We start from the raw sequence: 17536 nt of genomic DNA on the forward strand, positions 1-17536 counted from the left end.
AGAATGTGAGCAGTCCATGCCATGAGCTTGTTTTATTGGAGTGACCTTGGCTCCCTCCCTCTGCCCCTACTCCAACACTGCAGCAACCCCATCTCTTAAGAGACTGGCGGGTGGAGCAGGAGCCTCTACACAGCCTCTGGCTCTTAGGTCCGTCATGTTTGCACCCCCTGGAAGGGGCAGGACCAGCCCTTCCTTTCAGTGTCCATACCAGGGCCTTCCGTGTGCTGATGGGTGATGTGACTGTGGTCAGCAGGCTTGGGAAGTGCTGCTGCTGTAGCTTGAGCTGGGCTGGGGTCTTGGTAGGACGCTGATCTCAGAAGTCCCCAAAGTTCACTGTGTAGGTCTCGACTGTTGTGAAGGGGAATGCCTGGCCAGTGGCTATCTCCTCCTCTTCCTCCTCCTCCTCCTCCTCCTCTTCCTCAAACTCGGGTTCCAGCTGGGTCTCAAACTCAGGCTCCAACTGGGTCTCAAACTCGGGCTCCACCTTGGTCCCAAACTCGGGCTCCACCTCGGTCCCAAACTCTGTCACCACCTCTGTGTAGGTCTCAGTCTCCGACTCCTCCCAGCCAGCGGTGGTTGGGGGTACGAGGCCCCAGGGCTCTATGGTAGTGCTCAGGGTGGTGGCAGGGGCAGGGGGCAGCGTGGGAGGCACAGTGTGGGGGCCTAGGGTGGTGGTGGCGTTGAGGCGCCGCAGCCGCATCTGTGCCCGAAGCCGCAGGCGGTGTTGTAGGCGTCGCTGCTGCAGGCGTCGCTGCTGGGGGGTCATAGGGCGCGATGGGTCTATGTGTGGGATAGGCCGGTTCCCGTTCATGGCCATGATCTCCCGGATGCGCTTCCAGTTGGAGCGAGCCAGGATGAAGTTGCACTGAGTGGCCCCGATGTCATAGTCAACATTGCAGGTCTTGGCGCTCGGGGTGTAGCCCTCCGCGTGGGCTGTCACGCGGTACTCACCCGGGTTCAAGATTCGCCAGTAATCACCACCACTGGCTGCGAAGGGAGGACGATCCGGCTGCCCCAGAGCGCCCCTCCCAGGCCCCCACCCTCCCACTCAGTCCTGCCCCCAGGCCCCGCCCTCCCCCTCTGAGTCCCGCCCCCAGGCGCCACCCTCCCTCTCTGAGTTTCGCCCTCAGGCTCCCCAGACTCTGCCTGCTCGCTGAGTTCCCCAAGCCCCCACCCTCTGTGGCAGGGTCCTCCCTCAGAAAGATGGGGTAAAGGTGTGCACACTAGGTACCTGTCTTCACGCCGTGATTAATGCCACTCACAGAGATGGTGGCGTTGGCAATGGGGATGCCTTGCTCGTCTGTCACCACCCCCTTAATGCCGCGGTGCACCTAGGGAAGCAGGTGAGGGCTGCTGGTCCTCAGGAAGGTCCAATGTGGTCCGCTGCTCCCTCCCGCCCGTCCAGGAGCCTGTGCAGCCTCCTCTCCCCAGGCATTGCCCTAGCCACCCCACCTGCTCCATGAAGGTGAGCAGCGCCTCCTTGTTGTTCTCCCACTCGCGGGGCAGCTCACTCTCATGAGGGAATTTGTCACAGCCCAGGTAGAAGGATAGCTCCAGGCAGTTGGTATGCAGGTAACTGAAGTCATTGATAGCTGGCCGGGGACAGACACAGACCCACAGTCAGCCCCTCTCCGGAACACGCCCCGCCCACAGCCCCTCCCAGGCTGACTCACTCCCGGACCGGGGGTTCCACTTGGCCCCGTTGACGATGCCCATGCCGCCGGTGTAGTCCTGGGCTTGGCAGCCTCCGCGGTAGGGCTCGGTCAAGGTGAGGTGTGCAGAGGCGAAGGAGATGGCGAGCCACCGGAAGATGGCGTGGTCTGGAGTCTCCTGGGCCTCAGAGACCTCGTCCTCATCCTCCCCCCGGGCGGCTGCCATGGCTGCGGCCAGCAGCTGCTCCTGGGTAGGCGTGCGGGCCATATCGTAGGGGTAGGATACTAGCCGCTCGCCGCCGTTCAGATTTGCTCCCAGCACGAAGGGGTTCTTCTCCATCCAGGCAATGATGGCCCGGACCTCCGTGGATACCTGGAGTGGCCAGCACGTGTGAGGCCAGGGCTGCAGCCTCCGGCCACCATCCCCAACCTAGCCCGATCACCCTCCATGAAGCTTCACACCAGTACTCGCACGATCCCCTGTCCCCCAACCCCCAGAGTCTCAGCGTCTGGAGCTCAGGCACCCTCAGCCCCACCCCCAGGCCCAGAACACCAGGACCCCAGGGTCCAGCTGCTCCCTCCTGCCCTTTCAGCCAGGCTATAGCCTCACCGTGGCATCTGGCGAAAGGTAGCGTTCAGGGATGGGCAAGTTATTGTTGGGGACCCGGTAGGGGACCCATTTCCTCTCCTCAGCTCCCCAGAGCACAGAGTTGAGATCCGGGAAATCTTCAAAGATGTCAAAGCCCTCCTCAGTCCACAGTCCCAGCGCCCAGTTCCCAAACTCTGAGCCCTGTGGGGAGCCAGCAGGGTAGGCATCGGCTACCCACACCCCCACAACCCCCGGCTGCCTGGACCCTGGCCAGCCTCACCCTTCAACCCACCATCTGCGCTGCCACCTCGTAGCCATCAGGGTTCAGTGAGGGCACCAGGTGGATGCGTGTGTCCTGCACCAGGCTGCGCACACGTGGGTTCCCATCGCGGTACTCGCGGCACAGGTACTGCATGAGCAGCAGCAACAGCTCTCGGCCCAGCACCTCATTGCCATGGATCCCAGCAGTGTAGCGGAACTCGGGCTCCCCTGCAAGGGCGGGAGCCTCAATGAGCACTCAGTCTCCCAAGGCCCAGGGCAGCTGAGGAAGGACCCAGACCCACCTCATACCCGAGCGTCTGGGGGACAGCTGGGGCTCCTAGGGCCCTGTAAGACAAGCCAGAATCCCCAGAGGGGCTCCGGAACAGGCGGGAGGCAGTGAGCTCTGCACATCAGCAGCGCAGGCCAGCTGCTGACCCCGACCCTCACCCAGTTCATGCTCCCCAGGGTTGTCTGAGATCTCCATGGCATAGATCTTGAGGCCTCGCGAGCTCTTGCCCAGGCTGTAAGTGCGGGTGATGGTGGGGCACTCCTCATTCACCACCTTCATGAGCTGGGGCAGAGGGGGAGGACATGGAATCAATCATGCAATCCGTCCCCCGCTGACCATGCCCCCTCCACTTCCAGGGCCTGCTCTATGGCAAGGGACAGGCATGACCCCTTCAGGCAGCCCCCAGGTACTGGCCTCCTTCCTAAGGTGAGGGACAGCCAGCATCCCTGGCCCCTCTGGGCCCAGTGACAGAAGCACCAGGCACACATTCTCCTGTCAGTCATAGACAGGTCCCACCCCCAGCCCCAGGATAGATGCTCCCAACCTGGCGCATGTCCTTGTAGCTGTGGTGCCGGAAATCCAGGTCATCTGTGGCCACCACCTCGTTCTGTGCATAGTAGCTGTAGACAGCTGCAAGGGAGGCGGGGTTGTCTTTAGCCGGGTGCCGGCTGGCCCACCCTAGCACCCCACCTCTCCTCAGAGCCCCTGCCAGCCCTCCACACTCACGGGCCACAGGGCACCCCAGCACCTCCAGGCGCATGCACAGGCTGCCATTCCAGGTGAGTGGGTAGATGCGGATGAAACGAGCCACCACCGGCTCTGGGAGCTCACTCAGCACGGGTGTGTCCTTGTCCACATTCCCATGAAAGGTCTGGGGAGAGGCAGGCCTCAGAGCAGTACTGCCAGCCCCTCTGAGAGCCCACCCCCCACCCAGACAATGGGAGCAGAGCCAAGAGCCTGGGCATGGTGCCCACCATTTCCTCATAGCCGTTGGTGTACATCACCCACGTCTGGCTGTCATTGCTGAAGCCCACGAAGAAGGTAGTCACAAAATCGTCACTGTGGAGTGGACAGTGGTCAGAGCAAGGGTCTTCCCCCTCCCAGGCCCTCAGGTGGCCTGAGCCTCCCTCTTCTGAGCCCCAAGAATTTAACAGCTAGCAGGGTGGTGGCGCACGGCCCAGATGTTGAGCCTGGGTCCTATGCCCGTCACATAGCCATGGGCAGGTGGTCTGTCCCTAAACTCGTGCTATCAGGACACAGGAGCTGACTGACAATGGCTGAGGAGTGGGGATGGGCAGGGTCAGTCCCTCTCTGATATTTTTGGCCTTGTTTGGCTGCGCCAAAGAAGGGCCCACTGGAATCTCCTTAATGGGACACACAGCCATGCCTATGGAGCCACTCCCCCCTGCCAACTACCCATGAGCCTGGCCACGCACTGGATGCTGGAGTCTCGGCCCTGGGTGATGACGCCTGTGAACCGGGTAGTCCTCCTGGTGTCCACCTCTATCCACTGGGTCCTGGCATCGTCCTCGGCACACCACGCACCATCATAGTAGTCGTCCTCGGTGGCACCGGTCTGTCCATGGGGCAGGGGAGGCTGAGCATGGGCGGAGGAGTCCCTTATCCCAGTTGGGAGATGGGCCCATCCCAATGCCCACCTGCATGTTGAGCCGGCCGCGCTGTGCCCCCAGGCCGTGGCGCAGCATGGAGGAGGCTCGGATCTGGTTGTCCTCGATACGGTGTGACTCCATCCCAATGGGGGGACACTCTGAGGACGCGTACCCCAGACTGGTGGCTCACTAGCTCCATCCTTCCCTCCACCAAACCCAGAACCAAGGAGCCCAGAGCCCACTCCCGGCACACTGGGGGCACCAGTCAGAGGGCAGCTCTGGTCGGCTGGTGGCTCCCTGGTGCCCTGCACCAGCCCACCTGGAATCGACTCAAAGCCAGGCCAGGAGCTGCTTCCAATCCCAGCCTGTGCTTCCCCTCCCTGGGCCTCAGCTGCCCCATCTGGAGAACGGGCTGACCATGCCCAGCTCTCAGGGAACACACGTGAAATCACAGGTAGAGCTCCCCCAGGGCGTAGCCACAGATGTCATCCAGATGGGGACCGTCTGCACAATGGCCCTGCAGGGATACCTGTGAAGGTACCTGAGGTCCTCACTCCCCACCAAGGCCCCAGGCCCTCCCCCTACCACGCCCAGCCGCTAGGGGCCCTGGGGAGCTGCCACCCTCCTGAAGCAGGCCAGCCTGGGGTCCAGGGCTGGGGCAGCCATGCGAGGCTGTCCTGGGCTCCCGGGGCCCCTCCCTTCTGGGTCCCAAGAATCTGAGTAGGAAAGGGTTCTGCAGGCCTGGGTCCTGTTTGTGACCTTGGGCCAGTCACTTGTCCCAGCACCCCCATCCTGTGGCCCCCACCCTCACCCCCCTGTGCCCCCCACTTACTGACTTTCTCTGTAGGCGTCCACTCCTCCTCCACCTCCTCGCCCTTTCGGGGCTCTAGGCACAATGAAGGGAGGACATGGCACCAAGGGCCCGGGAGGCAATTGGGAGTCCAGATGCTGCCCCAGCGCCAGCCACACACCTTTGTGGTCCTTGCCCTTCTCCACTGCCCACTTGTCGGTCTCCTCCTTGGGGCTGCCATCCTCCTTTTTGGGTTTCTCTGGAAGGTGCAAGGTAGGAGGGGCCAGTCAGCCTGGCTCTGGGCTTTGGGGACCATGTGGGGTGGATCAGGCAGGCCCCAGGTGGCCTTCAGGGCAGGCCTGGTGCGGGAAGTCCTTGGTCCCACTCACTCAGCTCCTCCTTCTCTTCGTCCGTCTGGCGCTCAGCATCGGGCTTCTGGGGCGGAGGAGGCCCAAAGTAATAGTCCACTGCGGGGAGGGAGAGCCAGCTGAGGCTGCCCTGACCCTGCTGCGGGGCCTCAGCTCCTGGGTCCACAGGAGCTCAGCAGGACAGGACCGCGCCAGAAGGGAGGAGAACGGGAGATGGGGGACAGCTGAGCTGGGAGAGGGTCTTGCAGGAGTCAGGGGCAGCCCGAGCTCAGGGGGCAGCTGAGCAAGACCCTGCTGAAGTCACCAGCCCGGCCTCCCAGGAGCATCTGGCCTGGGGAAAGGAGGACTCAAGGCCCAGGGCATGGGAAAGGCCTGGAGGGACAACTGGCACCTGTGCCTGGGGTTGCAGGCTGGGGGGTGAGATGGGGAGACATTTGAGGCACTGATGGGGACCTGGGGGCAGGGAAATGGCGATGCGCAGGCTGCCACCCAGGAGGAAAGGGAACCTGAGGGCTCCAGGGATGCAGGGGCATGAGCAACGGGGAGGCAAAAGGCCTCGGGCTCCCTGAAGAGAGTGGGGCGGTGGCCACGAGCCAGCGGAAAGCCAGTTAGAGCACAGGACTGGGAGGGCTGGAACCCACATGGGTGACAGGGTAGAGTGTGTGCCTAGGGACACCCCTGTGGGGGTCACAGCCAAGCAGGAACCAGGGAAGTGGCCAAGGAAAGACCAGCCTGAGGGCAGAGGAGACAGGGCAGTGGCTGGGGTGGGCACGCGGGGACAGCAGGGGCAGCGAGGTAACCACGGGCACAGGTGGGGTTGCAAGGTGGGTGAGTCGCCCCAGCTGGCTCCTGACCACACCCCAGCCCCGACCCCTACCTGCCTATGTCCCTCAGACTCTGGGGTGCTGGGTACTCACTGTCATCGTAGTTGGGGATCACATAGCCATCACCATAGTCAGGGGGCAGCGGGGGCAGCAGAGGCTTCACAGGCGGCTCTGGGGAGGCGGGGAGGTTAGGAGGGGGCCAGAGAGCCCGTGGCCACGGCACCCCCTCTCCTGCCCCCCATCCTACCAATCCTCTCCTCCGGGGCCGGGGCCGGGGCCTTCTCCTCAGGGGGCTCTGGCCAGACCCGCTCGGGCCTCCTCCTTCTGCTTGGGGGTGGCCTGGGTTGCTTCTGGCGCCGAATGTACTCAACTGAGGGGGAGGCTGGCTCAGAGTGGGGCCCAAGGCTGGAATGGGCCCGACCCAGGTGGGGCTGGCAGGACCCTACTCACAGTCCTCATAGTCCTCCCTCTCGATCTGGTCATTGTAGTCCAGTGTGGGTAGCTCGGTCTCCTCCTCCGGCTCTGAGGGGAAAGCGCTGGTAGCTGCCTGACAACCCCACCCAGACCCACTCTGGGGAAGCCCTCAGTCCGACCAGCCAGGGGAGTTGGCCCCGAGGCCAAGCGGACAACGGCCACTCACCAGGCTGGTGCTCCCGTGCCTCCACATGGGTCTCCTCTCCTGGATTCTGCCAGTTATTTGGGAGGGGCGCCCCTGCAACATAGGAGTTCCAGAAGCAGGTGGGTGGGAGGCCTGCTCTGACCACCTTGGGAGCCTCAGGCCACCAGCCACCCATAGAGCCCACGCAGAGCCTGTGGACACCCTCCTGAGGCCAAGCTCACTCCAAGGAGGCCTGAGCTCCTCTGGCCTTCAGCAGCCTGCTGGCACCTCATGGGGCCAGAGAGCTGGGCCCACCTTCTGGGGAACCTACTGTGCTGCCGGAGGCCCTACCACAAAGCTGTCCCCAGCAGGAGAAGGCAGGAGGGAACTCCATGGGCTCAGAGCCCAGGGACATCTGGGCAGGGGCCTGAGGGACAGAGGTCCCACCCAAAAGGCTGCCAAGCCCTCTCCCTACCCAAAAGAGACTACAGCACTGAGGGAGCCTACCAATCAAATTGTGAAATTCGTAGCAAAAGTGAGGTTCCCATCCAGTGGGGAGCTGAAGGTCTATGGGAAGCAGGGCCCCAGAAACCTGCCTCCCACTCCCTGCCTCCACCCGAGCAGGCAGTCACAGCCCCATCACCCCAGAGGAGCCCGGCACAAACCTCCCTCCTGGGGTAGCTCCTCGGGGCCAGGGCTAGGAGGTGGGGGCAGTGGCCACTCCAGGGTTTCTGAGGGAGCCAGAATGGGGGGCCTCTTCCCTGACGGGGGCTTCTTGGTGGCCTTGGGTGGCTTCTCCTTGGGCTTCTTGGTGGCCTTGGGTGGCTTCTCCTTGGGCTTCTTGGTGGCCTTAGGTGGCTTCTCCTTGGGCTTCTTGGTGGCCTTGGGTGGCTTCTCCTTCCCCTTCTTGGGTGGCTTGGGGGACCCCTCCAACGATTCCTTGGGCACCTTGGGGCCTTTGTCTTTCTTGCCTTTCTTCCCTTTGTCTTTGGTCTTTTCCGGAGGCACTGACCAAGATGCAGACTCATGTCAAATGAACAGAGCCAGCTCTGTGCCCCCATGAGGCCCCTCTTTAGATGCCCAGAACCTGGGCATAGGGACCCTTTTCAGTTCCCAGTGCGGATCAGCAAACGGAGAGGTTAAGTCACTTGCCCAAGTGGCAAACTGGGATCCGGACCCGGGTTTTCTGTCTGCAAGTCTGGGGCTGTGACCACCAATCTCAACCTCTCTAAAGACTGAGCGTAGGGTGCCCAGTTCCCAGGGGGAGGCCCTCATCCCCCCACCTGCCAAAACCTCAATAGGGGCTCCTTACTATCCACTCCTCCACTATTCTGTTCTGGGCACAGAAGGGGCAGAGAGGTGACTGAGCCATCCAGGCCTGGAGGAGCATCTGGTCATCCCTGCCAACTGCCATACAAAGGAAGGGACATGGGCCCAGGACCTTCCCTGGGTCTCCTACGGGGCAAGAAAAGCTTCAAAGAAAAGGGACACTTGGTTGAGTACTGAAGCCCAAAGAAGAGGAAGTGGTCCCCTTTCAAGAAGTAAGGGGTTTGGAATTGATTGGAAGGATAGGGAGTCCTGGGGAGTTCAGGGATCACACAGAGGACAGAAAGGACAGGTAGGGAGCTTGTGGCTGCACACTCATCTCAGAGTCTGGGAGAGGGAGCGGGGGCTGGTTGTGAGGATTCCCCATGGGAATCCTCCCAGGACCATAAGCAGGAGCTGCAAGTGCTGTTGAGAACCTGATAAGAGGTGGGGAGCATGAGGGAAGTTTGGCAGAAACACAGGAAAGCTACCAAATGCAGACAGCCAGGGGACGCAGGGCTGCTAGAGCAGTGCCCCAGAGCCAGGAGAGCAAGCCTGGAAGGAGAGCCAGAGGCAGGAGGGGCACAGGGAGCCCAGGGTGTGGGAAGCAGCCAGGAAAGATCTAGAGCTGGGGTGGCAGGGGAGGGGCTGCTGACATCAGGAATGTTGGATGGTGCCTTGGAATCTCCTGGGAGACAGGGATCACAAGACCCTCTGCCACCTTCCAGAGGGCCACGATGAAAACAGCTAAGATTTACTGACAACTGATTATGCAAGAGGCCATGGGTTAAATGCTTCAGTGATGCATCACCTCATCTAATTCCCGTACTAATGCAGGACCACCCACTGCTCACCACTACCTGAAGCCCTGTGGGAAAAGGGGTCTTCAACAACCCTCTCGCCTACGTGAGCCCTCCTGGAGTAGGAGGTCAAAGGCACGAGGGAGGGACGACCTGAAGCTCTGCCACCAACAGGCAAAGTAGTCCCATTAGTACGGCAGGGGGTGACACAGCACAGTCCCCTGTGGCTCAAGCCTAGTCCCTGTCGCGTACTGGAGGAATGGGGTTAAGCGACCTGTACAACCACAGCACCAACCCTAGAGCCACCGGTCCCCAAAAGCGGCCCTGCCGCCCGGGTGCTGGATGTGCCTCCAGGCCAGCGCTGACCTCGGCCTGGCACGGGGTCCTTCCAGGCATCTGGGTTCGCGTGAGCATTAGTAAGCCAGACATTCCCTAGCAGACTGGGGAGTAGCCAGACCCTGCGGAATCCCCCTGTTCCCACCTGAGATGCCAGCCCCCCACGCCCCCGCCCTGCCCCGGGCTCTTACCTTCTGCGGCCGTCCCTGGCCTCTTCCCTGGCTTGCCCCCCGCCTGGGCTTTTCGGATCCGCGGGGTGGGCTCGGGAGGCGGCGGGGCCTCCACGTCGTCCTCCCGGGGCTCAGGTTCTAGCTCTGACAGGAAGCCCTCGAGGAACTCCTCGATCTCGTCGTCGGTCAGCACCGTCTGCGGGCGCCCTCCGGGGCATAGGGCCAGCAACGCCAGGAGGCAGCTGAGCAGGGGCGCCCCGCGCACGGCCGCCATGGCCGCGGCACGCGCGGGGGGCTCCGGGGAGGGCGCGGGGGTCAGGGGCTCTGAGGGCTCTGGGAAAGGGCGGAGAGGGGATCGAGACGGGTGAGGGAATCCAGGAAGGGGCGGGAGAGAGGATGGGGTGAGCGAGGGAATCCGGGAAAGGGCGGGAGAGTGGATTAGGGTGGGCGAGGGGACCCGGGAAGGGGTGCTGGGGGGCTCCGAAGCCAGAGGGGCTCAGGGGTGGTCGGGGCGCTCCGAGGCCCTGGCGGCTAATAGGCGCTCCAGCCCCGCGTGGCGCACTCCCGCGCGGATAGCCGTCTCCAAAGCGCTGGCAGGGGCCGGGGCGGGGGCGCCGGGGCTTCCGGAGCCGGCTCCCCACCCCCGGGGAGGAGGAGGAGGAAGAGAAGGAGGAGCCGAGAGTAGACGGAGGGGCTGCGGGGGGGGCGGGGCAGGCGGGCGGGCGCTGGCGGCGAGCGTCCCAGGCCCGGAGACTTGCGCCTAGGACTGAGGGGCAGGGGGCGGGGCGACTGGGAAGACAGAGGGCCTGAGGGAAGGAAAGGTGGTTGGGAGGGCCTGGGGTGCGGGTCTGAGGGGGCCGACATCCCTCCTCCTTCTGCCCTAGGCACCGCCCTTAAGGAGGGACCCCAAGACCACCGGGGCGCTGAGCCCTCCTTGGGTGACCAGGAACCCTGGACGGAAAGCCGTCGTGTCAGGCCTCTGAGACCTCTCTCAATTCAGAGGGCCACAGAAAGGCCACCTCATCCTTCCCAGGCTCTGGAGCCTCTGCCCATGGGCCCTGCTGCACCCCAGCGTCAATTCATTCAGTCATCCCACCAACCTCTTCAGGTCTGTGTGGGGCCAGGCCCTGTGCTGGGCCCCAGGGAGGGACAGCACAGTGGGAACTCACTTTCCAGCCGGGAGGCAGGTGCAAAACTGCCCTCAGAGTGGCCAGCTGCCCCGCTGGGGGTAGGAGTCCCATGTAAGGGCATGCTATTCCTCCCCTCCGGGTCCCAACGTGGACAAATAGCCATTTATCACCTTCTTACCAGAACTCATTTTTTAAAAAGTGTCTACAATACCTCCAGCTGCTGCATGGACCCAGAGGGCCCAGAGGGCAGGTTGATTGAGTGTCAGCCGATCCCAGGATCCATCAGGGATGTGCACTTTGGTGCCTGGTGTTTGCCATAAGGCTTCTCCAGGGCAAATGTTGGCTGCCCCACAATGGCCATCAACAGGCAGAGTGGCCCTAATAGTATGGCAGGGCGTGACACAGCACAGTCCCCTGTGGCTCAAGCCTAGTCCCTGTCTCATACTGGAGGAATGGGGAGCTAAGGACGGAGCTCCGAGGACATTCACCCTCAAAGGAATGAGGACGCAAGAGAAAGCTCACAGGTAGCCCATGGGCCAAGTGCAGAGGCAGACAGCCCTAAGCCACGATTGTCTGTGGGGGTTTGGCCCCAGTGAAGTAGTCAGGTAGGGAAGCCTAGGAGCCCCTGGGATGATTGACAGGGCAGAGTTTGGACCTGGGGTCAAAAGGAAAGAGGAAAAGTGGGTCAGGAAGCACCTGGGTCCCCAGAGCAGCCCCGAGTGAGTTGGAGCAGGCAGCAGCCAGGGAGGCCACAGTGGAGGCTGCTGGGCCCAGGATACATGTAGCCCCCTGGGAGCAGGACCACAGGGAGGCCTTGCCTCCTCTCACACCTGGTCCTGCCAAGACCCTGCCTTTGCTTTCTCACTGCATCTCCTTGAAAAAGCGGTGGGACTGTGTCAGGTTCTGGCTCTACCTCCCAGGCACCACATCTCAGCAGGTAGCCTCAGTGCCGTCCACCTGGATCCCTGTTCTCCTTGTCGTTCATACAGGATCATGCATGTGCTGTGCCTAGCACACATTCTTGGCACTCACACTGCTGTCTTTTAGCTCTCATCATTTGCCCTCAGAGATCAACCTGAGCTGTACCCACTGGGGCGCTCAGAGCAGACCCTGAGTCCCAACACCCAGGCTCCCTGTGCACCTGAGCCTGCCTCTGCCTGCCACATGCCCCCAGGCCAGTCCCGGTGGCAGCAGGGATCTGCAAGCTCTCACCTTTCCTCATCCTCTGCAAAGCTCTGAATCATCTTTCTCGAAATTTGTTCTGAGAATTTGCTCCGTTGCACCCAGTTGAGCATGTCAAGCCCGGCGGCCCAAGGCTGGGTGAAGCAGCGTGGCACGTCACTTCCCTGAGAACAACTCACACATGGATTGGATTTGAGCCCAACATCCTCTGCCAGGGAAAATAAAAGCCATAAGAAAACAAAAAAGGAATAGAAGGAGGCTTTTCCTCAGTCACAGCGAGTCACCAACAAAAACATGTGCAAAAGGCCTCATGGAGAGCTGGGCCGCAAGGAGGGCCATGAGGTTGGGGGCCCTCTGACACCAAGGGTCTAGGCAGGTGGATGGGAGGCAGCTGCTTCCATGCCAGGCTGATGTGCCTCCCCTTGGGTGGTGGGGCTGGGACTCCCACTCCACTTGAAGACCTGCACCAAAAAGTCCTTTAGCCCTGTGCCCAGGCTCTGCCACGGGACCGGTGAGGGGACTTCTCCCCTCTGCTGCCAGAGCGAAGCCAGTCAAGGGGATGGGAGGCTTGTAGCCAAGAGCACCTAGTGGCTTTCAGGGTCCCTTACCCCTGCCACTTAGCAGGGTCTGCACCTGCATCCAAGTGTTCTCCTGGGCTGCAGTGGGGGGCTGGTAGACACTCTGGTGATCCACTTTCAGCTTCCCAGGTGGATGTGGCAGGGACTGCTTTGGCATTTCCCTACCCCAAGGGACAGCCACTGCGGCAGAACTGGGCTGGGGAGGGTGGGACCTGTGCTGGGGAGGGTGCCCCCTCTCCCTTGCTGCTGCTGGAATGGGAAGGAGAGTTGTTGAGAGAGCCAGAACTGTCCAAGGGTGGAAGCTGGCGAAACTGACCTGCAGGGAACAGGGAGACAGGGAGCATGGCCCAGTGGGTAGGTCCTATGTAGCTCTGAGGCCATCAACCCTGCCATGAGGGCTGAGACCCCAAAAGAGAAATTGAGGTTGGGTCAGGGGCCTGTTAGTGCCAGCTGAGGAGGGGGACAGGCCAGCTTCCTCCCACTGGGACCCAAGCTGTAGCTCCTGAGCCTCCAGAGCTGCCTGGTGCCTCAGCCTGGTCAGAGGTGGAAACTCACCTGCCAGCAGGGCCCGGTGTGCCTGAGTTCTGACTGTGGGGATCTGCAGGGCACAGAAGGATAGGAGGTCATCAGGGCCTGGGGACAGGCAGGAGTGGCAGGGTCTGGGAGGCCGGGAGCAGACCCTCCCAACCTGCCTCATGGCCTCCGTGGCCCCCAAGACCCCCATGGCAGCAGCTCAGACATGGGTTGCACCTCAGAAGGAAGTGAAGCTGTGTGTACCGAGATGGCCCAGCAAACCCTTTGTATGTAAACTTCTGCCACAGCCCAGCTGTCCAGCACCAGCATGTGTATCTGGGGGAGGGGGCTAAATAGAAGGTCTGGGAGTCCTGGGCTCTGGCCAGCAGGCTACTGGGATCACAGATGCCAGCCCCTCCATATCACCCCTGAAGTCCTGGATCTGCCTCCTGGGCCCAAAGGGGAAAGGACCAGGCTAGGCTCCATCCTTTTTGTTCTTCCCTCTTGGGGGAGGCTCCTAGAAACTCCCCCTTCTCTGCTGCCCAAGTGCCTGGATATTACCAGTGGGGTTAGCCTGTTTTGGTCCCCAAGATGGGATGGCTCCCAGAGCCATGGGACCTGAGGTCTCCCAGACAGTGTCTAGCCACCCTCACAACTGGCAGAACAATTTCCTTGGTTTTCAGCAACTTGAAAAACATATGTGATTTTCCACAGTCCGGTGCTCCCCAGGCCTGGCTGCTGAGTGAGCAGAGTTCACGCTGAATTCCTTCCACTCACCACAGGGCAGACAGCAAGCCCAGCTGTGGGGAGACTCGGCTGGGGTGGGGGTCACCACAGCAAGGCGCGGGGAGGGGGGCAGGCTTCCAGCACTGATGAGTAATTCTGCAGCCCAAAGATCTGGGAAGAGGGCATGTGACAACTTAGTGCAACAATCCGCCCAGTGTTAGGTCAGAAGGAAGGAGAGGTCGTTCAAAATGGAGTCTGGTGGAAAAAGTAATGTTTGGCCCCACCTCATACCTCCCTCAAAATTAACTCCAAATTAATGAGGTAGATGTTAGAAGAGGAACCAGGGAAGGACTACAAGAAAAAATGGAGTCTTTATTTACATTGTGAGGTTTTTTTTCGGGTTTTTTTGGTTTTTGTTTTTGATATGGAGTCTCACTCTGTCACCCAGGCTGGAGCGCAGTGGCGCGATCCCTGCCTACTGCAACCTCCGCCTCTCAGGTTCGAGTGATTCTCCTGCCTCAGCCTCCCAAGTAGCTGGAATTACAGGCACACACCACTACGCCTGGCTTTTTTTTTTTTTTTTTTTTTGTATTTTTAGTAGAGATGGGGTTTCACCATGTTGACCAGGCTGATCTCAAACTCCTGACCTCAAGTGATCCACCCGCCTCAGCTTCCCAAAGTGCTGGGATTACAGGCATGAGCCACCGGGCCCGGCTTGTGTGCCCGGCCTGTATTTACATTCTTGATGGGGAAGTCTCTTAAGGAAGGACAGAGAACTTTGGTTGCATAAAAGTTTTTACCTTCTGTACATCAAAATATACTGAAAATGAAAATAAAGAGCAAACAAAATACTGGGAAAGAATGCAGTGCTTAGAGAGTGAACATTCCTGGCCTCCTGTAGTTTTAGGAAGCAGCTGTGGCCTCAGACCCATCTGCTGTGAACCTCCACTCCGTATTTATTGCACTTTCTCTCTGTGAGCCTCAGTTTCTCTCCGCTATAACAATAGATAATAATGACACTACCATGCCTTGCAAAAATGCTACAAGGGTTCACTGAGATAAATCTGGAGAGTCATGCCTGAAAAATAGTAAGTCTTTGATAAAAGGAAGCTGCTATTAATAAATAAAGCTTTAAAGCTTTTTCCTTTTTTTTTTTTTTTGAGATGGAATCTCACTCTGGCGCCTAGGCTGGAGTGCAGTGATGCAATCTCGGCTCACTGCAACCTCCGCCTCCTGTGTTCAAGCAATCCTCCTACTTCAGCATCCTCAGTAGCTGGGACTACAGGTGTGCACCACCATGCCTGGTTGGTTTTTTACATTTTTAAAGCTATTAATAGGCCAGCCACGGTGGCTCATGCCTATAATCCCAGTGCTTTGGGAGGCTGAGACAGGTGGATCACCTGGGGTCAGGAGTTCAAGACCAGCCTGGCCAACATGTGAAACCCCACCTCTATGAAAAATACAAAAATTAGCCATGTGTGGTGGCACATGCCTGTAATCCCAGCTACTCGGGAGGCTGAGGCAGGAGAATCACTTGAACCTGGGAGGCAGAGGTTGCAGTGAGCCGAAATCATGCCATTGCACTCCAGCCTGGGCAACAAAGCAAGACTCTGTTTCAAAATGAATAAATAAATAATAAAGCTATTAATAATTTTACTTTGTTTCCACTTTTAAAAGTGAGCTAAGAGAAATAAATAGGTGATTCACAAAAGAAGATACATGGCGGGGCGCGGTGGCTGAAGCCTGTAATCCCAGCACTTTGGGAGGCCAAGGCGGGCGGATCACGAGGTCAGGAGATCGAGGCCATCCTGGCTAACACGGTGAAACCCCGTTTCTACTAAAAATACAAAAAATTAGCCGGGCATGTTGGCGGGCGCCTGTAGTCCCAGCTACTCGGGAGGCTGAGCCAGGAGAATGGCGTGAACCCGGGAGGCGGAGCTTGCAGTGAGCCGAGATCGCACCACTGCACTCCAGCCTGGGTGACAGAGCAAGACTCCGTCTCAAAAAAAAAAAAAAAAAAAGAAGATACATAAGTAAGATACATAAGTGGCCAATAAATAGATATAAAAATGTTTGGCCTCATTAAAAGTTATAAAAATGTAAATAAAATATACTGAGTACAACTTTTTCTATATCCATTTCTCAAAGATTAAAAACCTTCCAGTGTAGGTGTTACTGGGAGATCACCCTCTGAAAGCAACTAGTGGCAAGGAGCTCCACACCATTCAGACATCTCATTCAAGGTCACATGGCTGCAAAGAAGAGAAGCCTATCAAAGCAGCTGAGCCCCAGTAAGGCATCCCACCATGCACTCGTAGAAAAACCAATGGAACAATGACTAAAACAAAATAGAAATTTATTTCTTGCCAGGTGTAGTGGCCCATGTCTGTAATCCCAGCACTTTGGGAGGCCAAGATGGGAGAATTGCTTGAGCCCAGGAGTTTGAGACCAACCTGCGCAACATAGTGAGACCCTGTCACTACAAAAAAATTAAAAGTTAGCTTGGCATGGTGGCACACGCTTGTAGTCCTAGCTACTCAGAAGGCTGAGGCAGGAGGATCACCTGAGCCCAAGAGTTCAAGGCTGCAGTGAGCTATGATTGCAACACTTCACTCCATCCTAGACAACAGAGCAAGATCCTGTCTCTATCGTAGACAACAGAGCAAGACCCTGTCTCTAAAAATAATAATATTTTAAAGGAAATGTATTTCTTGCTCATATAAACAAAATCCAAAGGTAAGCATCTGGCTTTCCATTTTGTTGCTCCCCTAGACTCAATGTAGGACTTCTATCTTGTGATACAAAATATTCACTTGAGATCCAGCCATCATTGCATCATCCTGGCCAGCAGAAAGGAGGAAAGGGAATAGTAGAACACAATCTATTCCTTTAAAAACACTTTCTAGGGCTGGGCATGGTTGCTCATGCCTGTAATCCCAGCACTTTGGGAGGCCGAGGGAGGCAGATCACTTGAGGTCAGGATTTTGAGACCAGCCTGGCCAACATGGTGAAACGCTGTCTCCACTAAAAATATAAAAATTAGCCAGGCATGGTGGCAGACACCTGTAATCTCAGCTACTGGGGAGGCTGAGTAAGGCAGGAGAATCGCTTGCTTTTATGTCTGGTAATAGTACTAAAGTATTAGGAAGGTGTAAAAAAAAATCAGCATCTGGTAAAGAGAGATGTAAAAGCTGGAGAGCAGGAAAATACAAGAATAAAAAACCAATCGTGGATCATGGCATCAGCAGTTTCGTGGCCAGTTTCTGTGTGAGGTATTCACGTTATTGCCTGTTTGTCTGTGGGCCCCATCAGAAGCCCAGCCAAGGAAAAGGAGAGGCGGGCAGCCAGCTGCTTGAGAGGAAGGGGTTCCCAGCAGGCACCCATCCCCAGTGCCCCAGCTCCTGCCATTAGAGGGAGTGCCAGAATGCTCCCAAGGCCACCGTGGACCCAGAGTTTATCGTGCTAAAAAAATGTGTACCTGTCCAGTGTCTATCTCTGACCTCATCTTTAACTGCCAAGTTCTTGAAGGAGATGTTCACATTCAGAGTTTCCACTTTCTCAGTCCCAGGCAGCTGTTTCTGCACCTGGCACTCTGACTAGGGCCCCAGGGATCACCCAAGACCAACGGGCCTTGCCAGCCACTGCAGCTCCCTTTGTGACCTCCTCCCCCTGCCAAGGTTAGGGTTAGGGTTAGAATTAGGTTTAGGGTTGCTCACACTTCCAGGCTGGCTTCTCTTCCTCCTCCCCTGCTTCCCTGGTGGGGGGTCCCAGGGGTGGCACCTCTCTCTTCTCGCTTTTCCTCCTCTCCCTGGGAG

General features: G+C 58.8%; 1 protein-coding gene across 1 annotated transcript; it reads right to left on the bottom strand.

Moving 5' to 3' along the window:
• Positions 1-17: 17 nt before the first annotated feature.
• AEBP1 (AE binding protein 1) lies at positions 18-10215 on the bottom strand. The gene is made up of 21 exons (XM_032758211.2): positions 9614-10215; positions 7647-7988; positions 7024-7095; positions 6834-6905; positions 6631-6753; positions 6477-6554; positions 5581-5658; positions 5373-5450; positions 5234-5287; positions 4450-4559; positions 4228-4367; positions 3766-3850; positions 3518-3662; positions 3336-3421; positions 2950-3073; positions 2534-2730; positions 2263-2442; positions 1674-2025; positions 1453-1592; positions 1232-1331; positions 18-987 (listed from the first exon to the last, which is right to left on the bottom strand). The coding sequence occupies exons 1-21, from the start codon at positions 9864-9866 to the stop codon at positions 314-316; spliced, it is 3483 nt and encodes a 1160-aa protein (XP_032614102.1). The 5' UTR covers positions 9867-10215; the 3' UTR covers positions 18-313.
• Between the last annotated feature and the right edge of the window lie 7321 nt (positions 10216-17536).

Source organism: Hylobates moloch, unplaced genomic scaffold (assembly GCF_009828535.3).
Source record: "Hylobates moloch isolate HMO894 unplaced genomic scaffold, HMol_V3 SCAFFOLD_1, whole genome shotgun sequence".
Taxonomy (NCBI): Eukaryota; Metazoa; Chordata; class Mammalia; order Primates; family Hylobatidae; genus Hylobates; species Hylobates moloch.